Here is a 10,132-nt window from a genome sequence, read left to right on the forward strand (position 1 = left end):
ATTTTTTTTTTTAATTGATTGTATTGCTGTATTGTTGTATTGTTCTTTCTGCTTTGGCAATGTAAACGTATGTTTTCTCATGCCAATAAAGCCCTTTGAATTGAATTGTGTGTCTCTGAGACAGTGAGTCTCCCTTTCTGACAGACACAGAATGCCGTCTGCCCCAGATAATTAGAGCTGGGAGTGCAGGGGGGGGGGGGGGGGGGTCGGGTCGGGGGGCAGAGAATGGTATTTTGTTGTGGAAGATTTGTCTGGTCCACTTCCTTTGCTTTTTTTCTGTATTCTTCAAAACAAAATAGCAGATCTACAACCTCACACAATTTGGGTCGCCAGGGTCGCTTTGTGGTGCGTTGTGAGCTTGTGAGCAGAGATGGGCAAAATACATTGAAAATGTATTTTGATACAAAATACAAATACTGGGTCAAAAAATGTATTTAAATACAAAATACATCTAATTTCTTCCATCTCAGCGAAATACAAATTACAAAATACAAAAAAGTATTTCAAATACGTATTTCAAATACATGTATTTCAAATACTGCCCATCTCTGCTTGTGAGCCTGTCATGTCTAATGGTTAGAGCCAGGACACACAATTGTCTGTTTTGTGTGAGCGTCCGAGTGTGAATACAATGTTAATGTGTTATTGACCTATATATCTCTGTAAATCTAGTTTTATTGAAACAGAACTTGGGGGTCCTTGACATGAAAAAGTGTGAATTTGAAAAAGAACTGCACGTAGTCTCACTGGAAGCAGGGATAAAGCACTGGCACACTGTAAATGAATGACCAGAGAGGGGCATAATTGTGAAAAGCAAAGGCAAGGCCACCCAGGCAAATGGAACCCTGCTCGTTACTGTTAGAGATGTGGTCCTTTTGCTCGCCCCTGCTCACAGGCGGGTCAGAGGACAGGGTGTTACAAAACGGCACATTCTGAGCTGCAGGGACATGTCATTCTGAGCTGGGACATGTCATGATGTCAGCCGGGTGAATTCTCGCTGACACTGGAGTTTGAACGGGGTCCTCTTTCTGCTGTCTACATTCTACACCAGTGGCCGGCAAGGCGGCAACTAGCCTACATTTAGCCTCTGACCAATGTTGCTGCTCTGCTTATTTGTAAGCGACATTGGGCTTGTTTTTCTGTAGTCACTTGTGAATATTGATAGTTGTGAGTGGGTCTAATGTAGGCTATAGTTGCTTATGGGCTTGCTTCCAAATGTTAAATCAGTGGTTTAAAGTTTTTGTTAAAATGTTTCCAAAATATTCCATATTTGCATATTCTTTTCTTCAAGATCCTTTTTGAAGCCAGGGCAAGTTTATTTGTATGGCAAATTTAACAAGGCAATTCAAAGTGTTTTATAGAAATCATAGGAAATACAAGTTTGTTCCAGATATTATGTGGAGCATTAAAAGGATTCTTCATGTTTTGTCCCAATTCTGCGTTCAGAAAGCAGATCTATAGGCCTACCAGACAACCAGAGAGGTCTGGAATGGATGCTCCATGACCGTGGTGTACTGTTAAGCTTAAAGTGAACCCAAATGCAGACTCAAACGCAGAAGCTGGAATAAATATACAATATGGCCCCCATCTTGCGAGCGATCCTTACCCCTTATTTATCCCTAAACTTATTAACCATATTTTACTATTTTGAAAAACATTTTGAAATAGTTCAACTTGCTCTACATTGATGTTGTGAGCTTGTAGATCGGTAATTTGAACCATTTTAAAATGTTTTTCAAAATAGTAGGTGGGTGGTGAAGATAGATATAGTTACACTTGGTGCACTTTAACTTTAGCTCTAGTTGCATTTTATATTTAAAGGTAATGATCTGTATCTTGTGATAATGTATACATATGTCTGTTGTTGTTGTTGTTGTATGTTTACTGTATTGTGTCTTTTAAAGCTTCTATTATCTGCTGTAAAATGAATTGCCCAGCTTGGGACATATAAATGACCTAAAACATGGCAAAAAGAGGTTAGGGATAAGGGCGGCATGCCAGATAGAGCCCCTTATATTTATTCACCAGTCCAGCGAACCAAAAAAAAGGCAAAAAGTGCAAGGAGACAAAACTTGAGGCCTAGGCTTGGGCTGGCAGAGCAGGCTCTGGGTTCAGGAAAACACATTAGTACTCAAGGATCTGACAAGAAATGAACAGCAGAGCAGAGCTTATATAGACTCCACCAGATTGCTGAAGCGCTGCAGCTGGTGATCAGGGGCTGCACCCCTGTCTCCAGTCACCCAATCACACACAGACAGGGAGATTAGGAAGATGTAGATGGCAGTGGCACTGACATGTGAGCTAATGTAACAAGTACAGTGGTTCTCAAACTGGGGGTCCCCAAATGATTTGGGGGTCCCCAGATGTGCAACATTGTTTTCTCAAATGTCATACTTTACTAATCTTTGAGGATTTAAGTGTTATCATGAATCCAACATATTCATAAAAAAATCTGTATAATGTGTAGACAACAATTGCCGTCAAACAAGCCATCTATAATATCCATTAAAAAAGTTTAATCTGCAACACAATTCAATAATGGACTGAAAAACATGAAATACCCCAAGTGATTAAATGAAACCCTGACTGAATGTCAACACAATCCTGTCCCAGAACCATTACAAAGTGTTTTGTGTAACTTTCTGTTCCCATGGTTTGTTTGCATGTTTGTACCCGTCCTCAAACATCTGATGCAATTTACATGGCCCCAGTTTGCATAGTAGTTTGAAGCAAAAGGTTCCATTATTCCCTTTTTTTCATGCCTTAGAAACTATTCTGATCCTTGTTTATTTTATAAAGAGATAGAAGTCCAGAGCCTGCTGTTAGAGGCTAGTTATTGCCATTGGTAGAAAAAGTATCAATACTGCAATGTTACAAGTAAAAGTCTGGTAATCAAAACTTACTTGTGTAAAAGTTCAAAAGTATTGGCCTCAAAATATAGGCTACTTAAAGCACCAAAAGTAGAAAGGGCGTATTATGCAGAAATGTGGGTGTCATATGTATAAAATGTATTAAAATAGCCAAAGTACCTTTTACTTTAATCTAGTATAGTAAAGTACTTAAGTACAGTGATATTAGCAGTGATATTTGCTTATAACTGATTTAATAAAAGTTACACTTTGGCATAAGCCTTAATATGAATACATTTTAGCATATTAGGATAAGACAATAATAAGGGAACATGATAATAAGATAACACAAATGAAAAAAGAAGGCAAAAACCTCATGAGTGAGTTGACTTCATTTAATTCAAAGAGAATGTTACTACAATATATGTAGATCACATTTCCTTCTCTAGAGTACATGCACCTTTCCTTTGAAGCTACACCTGACACACACTTATCCTCGTCATCACTCATTTTATTACTGTCAATGTTATTATTACTGTCTATGTTACTGTCAATGACTATATTACTGTCCATCCTCTGTAGCAGTAATAAAACACCCGTTGACCTCCACTTCTCCACAGGATGTTGTTAAAGCAGTATAGTTCACCCAAGAAATGACTTATTTTCTATAAATTACACATGCCATGAAGCCTTGATTTTTTTTTTCACATTCGTGAAACATAAAAACAAAATAATCTCCATGAATTCAAGGCTTTATGGGGTGTGTAATTGATAGAAAATAAGTATTTTGTGGGGTGAACTATGCCTTTAAGCTCTGCCTTTCTGGTAAACTAATACATGCATGCATATGTAAACAAATCACATACTAGTTGGTTCAACCGCCCATTTATGCTGTGCTCATAATTAATTGCTTATAGCAAATAAGCTGAGTGACATGACACTGAATTGAACATGTTGGACCCTGTTGTAAACAAGTGTAATGCTTAATTGGGTCGTCCACTCACAGTTAACAGTCTTTGTATTGAGTTTGTGCTTGAAATGTACTGTAATTCTGCAAACTGTTAATAAATATTCCAATCAAAGGCATACATTCAATTTACTTTAAAATGGAATTTGACTATGAGAATTTATTATAAAATTGGTAACGATAAAGCATTCACTTTCATTAGGTTCTTCTTAATATAACCGATGATATGTTCAACTATAAGTTATTTCTGAACACAATTCCCTGGATTGATTATTGCAGTGAATATTGTGAGGTGAGTTAACCACATATCTACATGGCCTTCCTCATGGGTCCATTCTGTGTTGGGTACGGGGGCAGGAGGAACTTCCACGAATCGCCCCAGCCAGAGAGGTTCTTGACAGGCGCTTGCTTCTTCAGGCTCTGCGGCCGAACAACGAACCTCCAGGATTCGGACCACTCTTCAAAGAACCTATTATCTGATGTTGTATCAGCCTCTTCCGTTGCAGGCTTCTTCACCGGAGCCGAGCTCCTATTAGGTTTTGGTTGTGTTTTGCAGAGCAGGTGACCTCCAGCCCATTTCTTCTCGTCTGGGTTCGTATGGTTGATATTGGCATACAAGTACTTCTTCATATTGATATTTTTTGTCATGAGAACCCATGGGTCATCTTGTTGCTTGGACTTGGATGGACTGGATTTGTCTGTGGCATGACCACTGGGACCCATCAGGAACCTGTACGACTTGCCCCAAATCTTGAAGTATTGGGCGAAGAATTTGTGCTCCGAGTGGTCTTTGCTGATGGCGACAAGGAGGCGATTTCTTCTACTGCCCGTACCTCTTGTGAACAGCACCATGTGTGTGTGTGGATTGGGAGAGCATTGTACCCAGGGTTTGTCGACATGGGGCATGGGGTTGGCGATTCTAAATGACAATCCCCATTCTGATGCCTGCTCAATGACTGGGCCCATAGAGTGCTCATGCTTCATGCCTTGCTCAGTCATGCCTGAGGAGCAGCTTAGCAGGCACGTTGCCCTCCATGACTCCATCCACTGCTTTTCAGGATACCTCTCCCTGAAGATGTGGCTGTCAAACGATTGGCTCATCTTGGCTTTGGCTTTCTGCAAAGGCAGCTTCCCTCTCCAGTGTGCAATCACAATCGACGCCTCCGTTCCGCTGTGTTGGAGCAGCTGCTCGTGCAAGTGCTCCGCATGGAATCCAGACTGCCTCCAGGCATCCATCCACTGGGTGAGGGACGGTCTGTCGTGGTGGAACTGAGAGTCAGAGACCATCCAGGACTCCTGCCAGTCAGCTCCTGGCCTACTTCTCTGCTCAAGTGGACCTGGTTGGTGGTGGTGATGGTGGACCTCTGGCTGGTGCCGTGGCTGGGGCATCCTCCAAGAGGCATCCCAGATATGTGCTGCAGTTGGGCCATTTGTGGGCATCACCATGGGCTCTATGAAATGGGTGTGCTCCCCAGCACGGTCGGGTCGGACTCTGGGAACGGTGGGCCAATCCTGCTGCCAAAGCTCAGCCTCCTGATTCAGGGGTCGATTGGTGTACTTCCAGGACTCTTTCCATTCTGACATGTCAGGTTTTCTCTCACCACCCTTACTAGCCTCTCTGAAAGGCCTGGATGGGTGAGGCCTCATACGCCTTCTCTCCAACCTCATGTAGTGTTTCAATGTCTGCCAGGAGTTTCTCCATTCAGTGCCAGAGGACGCATTTTCAAGATGTCTGAGGCGAAGCAACATGCTTTGCGTAAATTGCATTCTTGGTTGGTAAATCACCTCATGTCTTAGTTGCTCATAGCGTGGGTCTGTTCCCTCAGTCAGGGAATGCTGCGCCTTTGGTTTCTCCACCTTCTCAACTTGTGTTTTCGCTGGCGCCGCCTTCAGTACTTTCTCTAACTCCTCACTTGGTTTGTCGTTCTTGGTCATCTCCCATGAACTCTTCCACTCGGAAAGAGGCATGTGCTTATCACAAAGCAGTGACTTCAACCAATCTCTGTACTTACTCTCACGTGACACAGACACGATGACCTTGTGAAGGGGCTCTTCGTTGTTGTGATGAACATCATGATCATCTTTCTGATGCTGCATGGGAGAGGAAGCATGCGCAGGTTTCTTGAGGTCATTGGTTACTGTTGCCGCAGCTCTCCATGACTTATCCCACTCGGGATGGTTACAATTTTGAACAGAAGATGACTGCTCGGATTTGTAGTGGAGTTGGTGGTTCATGAATTTCCAAGAACTGCTTGGCATATCGTTCTTCGGCGTCATGGCAACAGGACTTTCAGTGGGACCATTTTCCAGCTCAGTAGATGTAGCATGCTGACTTTCTTCTTGAGGCTTGGTTGATTGCCATGAATCTCTCCATTCGGACGAGCACAAAACCTCATTTTGGTGCTGAGTCTCCACCAGGGTGCTGAACATCCCATGTTTTTGATCGTCACCACCTTTCTGTGAAGAGGAAGACTTTCCTGCTTGCCTCTGGGAATCTTTCCATGACATCTGCCACTCACCTGTGGACAGATCGAGATCTAGCTCACGAGACTCTATCATCCTGTGAACGTAGTTTTTAAAGAGACGGAGGCCACTGTAATCAACCAGATTGGGACCGTTTGGCCAAGGTTTGACTTCTTCACTGTAGGGCTGCTGAACAGCAAGCCTCCAGCACTGGCCCCAGGTGGACGCGACCTCCTCCCCCTCTCCTGGCTTGGGAAGTGACTTGTTGTACTTCCAGGATTTGGACCAGACCATGGTGGAAGGCTGGGTCTGGTCAATGGACGTGAGCAACTGTAGCTTGATTAGATTCTTGCTTGGGATCTTCTTCTTGTCTTTGCTCACGCTAGGGCTTGGAAGTGTATTGCTTCTGACCAGGCCACCTTTATTACCCAAGCCACCGCCCCGACTTGAATCCAAGCCACCTTTTCCACCGTCCCGACTTGAATCCAAGCCACCTTTTCCACCATCCCGACTTGAATCCAAGCCACCTTTTCCACCGCCCCGACTTGAATCCAATCCACCTTTTCCACCATCCCGACTTGAATCCAAGCCACCTTTTCCACCGCCCCGACTTGAATCCAAGCCACCTTTTCCACCGCCCCGACTTGAAGTAAATCCTGGAGGAGGCTGCATTGGTTGTTTGCTGGCGAAGGCATTGCTGCTGTCTATTTGGACGTCTACAGTGGCACTTCTCTCCAGCTCGTTCTTCTTTGGTACATATTTCTTCGTGCCCATTCTCACTGCCAGGCGTTCGGACCAATCCGCATTAATGCTAGGGAAGTAAACATAAAACGTTAGTAAGACCAACAACAAAGTAGTGTAAAATTTTCCTTTAAAAAAAAACAGTGGGAGAAGATAGTAACGGCCAAGTACAAACAACAAGACAAGTAGCAGCAGTCGAGTGCTATAGGCTACAAATGTAGGTTGACTTGTTGAGCCTGACTAACTGTCTTGCTTTGAATAGTCCACAGGGGGCAGTGTGGTAGTGACACATCATGAGTACCGGTATGTAATGTGTAACAGCAGACGCTTTGACAGTATGACCAAATGGTTAGTGGGTGCGTGACTATAAGTTACCAGTGGTAAAACATATTATGCATATATTTAGGCATGTGTTAGGAAGGGGGCTATCGTCTCTGTCGTGTGGAAACCTCATATGTCCATGTTTTTTTTGTTGCTTTTTTAAGTTTATTTGCTACTTGAAAAGAGGATAAGAGAAAACAGTATTGTGTAAAAAAAAAGAAAAAAGAGAAATAAAATACAGTATAATCGAATCAATCGAATTTAACTGCACCACACATATACAAATCATGGTGTTGTGTGTGTGTGTGTGTGTGTGTGTGTGTGTGTGTGTGTGTGTGTGTGTGTGTGTGTGTGTGTGTGTGTGTGTGTGTGTGTGTGAGTGAGTGAGTGAGTGAGTGAGTGAGTGAGTGAGTGTCCTTGCACATTGACATCTGAGCCGTTTATTTTCCAATCTCAACCATCACACCTACACTATAAGCTTTCACTCATTCCATTATCAGCTTTCATTATTACTATAAACTAGCTTTGACAGAGAGAGAGAGTGAGAGAGTGAGAGAGAGAGAGAGAGAGAGAGAGTGCACACAATCATGCACATTTTCTGCCTCCACATTAACCGTTTTGAAATTTGTGATATATTAGATCATTATAAAATGGGACCCATTTGCTCCTATATTGATTATTGAAACAGTACGTAACAGACGTTACACATTAAATTACACATTCTTTCCACTATATTTATTCTTAACACTCTTACTCAAGTAATTATTGCAATGACTACTTTTCACCCACTTGAGACATTATTATTCTAAAGTAAAAAAAAATCACACCCATGTGAAGTGAGGGGCGCTCTTATCATCATACATCATCTCATTCCGGCCAATCACAATTTGCGTCCTCACCTTTGTCTACAATGTTTGTGTTTACACAAACACTCAAGGCTGGCCATTCATTGTCAATGGCATTCAATGTTTGTGTTAACAGTAGGCTACACAATGTTTGTGTTTACACAAACTCTCAAAGCTGGACATAGGAGGGGCTAGCGCCCCTCAAAATCACATTTGTGTGAAATGAAGTCCATAGACTTCGCTGGCACAAACTACATTATAATTGACCCTAAACAAACATTAAAAGTCCATAGACTCGGCTGGCCTATATGACTTAATTTTGGAAAGCCATTCAATTGGGCTCCCCTCAAAAATACTCTTACTTGAGTAAATTGTTTCGCTATTACCCACCTCCCCAGGGCGCTCTTTTTCTGCCGCATCTCCTCCTGCTTATTCTTGGCTTCGGTCTCCTTGAGGCGGATCTCCCACACATTCTTCACGATGGAGGCGTCGCAGCCCAACACCTCCACATCTTTGCTCCTGCTGCTTTCTCCCATCCTGACTCCTCAAGGCCACACACTGCACTCCTTCAGGTCAGTGTATAACGTACACCTACACAACATATAACAAAACATTGTTCATATGGTAAGTACTGTATAGCTGCAGTGATGTCGTCTAAATTAAACAATGATTCTTCTAATGCAGTGATTATCAAAATAAATTAATGTCAAGGAAATAGGCTGCGGACCCCCATCTGTAAAAGTTTTGTGCCAGGGACCCCCAGAAGAAGTTTTCAAATGGTTTAGTGGTGCAACAGTTAGCCAATGTACAGCTTGCAGTTCTGCTATATACAGTATAGTCAACATTAAAATGGATAATGTGGTTAAAATGATTGTGATTCTACATTAACTGCTTTTGCCTCGGACCCTGTGGAATGGTGCTGATCCCTGTTAATTAATAGCATCATACCAGTCATGTTAAAAGCCCTTAATGCTGGCAGACAGTGTACAGTAAAGCCCTGAATAACTTCCTCTGCTTCTTACACAGCTAAGACATGCACAGTACGAGTCACTATACCAATCAGAACAAATTACCATTTTTGAATATGGCAATGGTTATTTGGTTTTCAGTTGGTTACTTTTGAACAGATAAATTTTTTTATTACAGGTACATGGTTTGAGTCATTTTGGTTAATAATTACTCTTGACAAAAGGTCTGATGTTTATATATGTATGACTATAACTATGCTATGGTGATAATTATTTGCTGTAAGTTGACTACTAAATGGACAGTTTGCCTGTTTTGACAGTGCATGAGCAGTTGCAAGTTCTGTAACAAACTACCCTTCACTACGCCAATACAATACTTAATACTTTCATAAAAATGAAATGCAGCGCATTCAATCAGCCAGCGTTTTGCAAAAGTGTATGTTTTTTATAATATATGCTACACAATCCCAACGCCATGACAAAAAGTCACTGAATATTTCAATAATTGTTTCTACACCAACCTGAACTGAAAATGCAATATGTAGCAGACTATAGTATCATTTATCTTGTAATGTTTACACAATTTCCCTTTCCTTTTCCTTTCCTTACGTTGTGCATTAGAATCACAGACATGCAAGTGAAAGTTCTCCTTACCAGAGATTCCTGGCTGTGTGTTTAAGCAGGATGTGTGAGGACAACGTTATCCTGGTCAGGGCGGTTAGCGCTCCTATATACTGCAGCAGGGACAGCAGTTGACCTAATGCTGGATGCATGTGACCTTTAAGCTAAGCGAAGATGGCGAGAGCGGCGGTTGCAGCTAAAAATACCATGCATGCATAGAAAGATTTATCTCCCAAACACATACTGTACATACAGCCCATCCCCCCCTCTCCCTCTGTCACAGTATACACCATGTGTCCCTTGCTTCTTTTCTTCAAGATCCTTTTTGAAGCCAGGGCAAGTTTATTTGTATGGCAA

The 10,132-nt window shown here is 42.2% G+C and overlaps 2 protein-coding genes across 2 annotated transcripts; both read right to left on the bottom strand.

Annotated features, from left to right (window-relative positions):
• Window positions 1-3,332: 3,332 nt before the first annotated feature.
• Window positions 3,333-5,999, bottom strand: LOC310879553 (uncharacterized protein). Its single transcript, XM_083794327.1, has 2 exons — window positions 4,119-5,999; window positions 3,333-4,077 (listed from the first exon to the last, which is right to left on the bottom strand). Exon 1 carries the CDS (start codon window positions 5,911-5,913, stop codon window positions 4,126-4,128), a length of 1,788 nt encoding a protein of 595 aa, XP_083650453.1. The 5' UTR covers window positions 5,914-5,999; the 3' UTR covers window positions 3,333-4,077; window positions 4,119-4,125.
• On the bottom strand, window positions 5,945-9,928 carry LOC310878928 (uncharacterized protein; the record flags this gene model as incomplete). The annotated part of the gene is made up of 4 exons (XM_083793344.1): window positions 9,809-9,928; window positions 8,577-8,777; window positions 6,150-7,090; window positions 5,945-5,976 (listed from the first exon to the last, which is right to left on the bottom strand). The coding sequence occupies exons 2-4, from the start codon at window positions 8,720-8,722 to the stop codon at window positions 5,945-5,947; spliced, it is 1,119 nt and encodes a 372-aa protein (XP_083649470.1). The 5' UTR covers window positions 8,723-8,777; window positions 9,809-9,928.
• Window positions 9,929-10,132: the final 204 nt, after the last annotated feature.

The sequence above is a fragment of the Protomyctophum parallelum genome, assembly GCF_964188405.1.
Source record: "Protomyctophum parallelum genome assembly, chromosome: 21".
Classification (NCBI taxonomy): domain Eukaryota; kingdom Metazoa; phylum Chordata; class Actinopteri; order Myctophiformes; family Myctophidae; genus Protomyctophum; species Protomyctophum parallelum.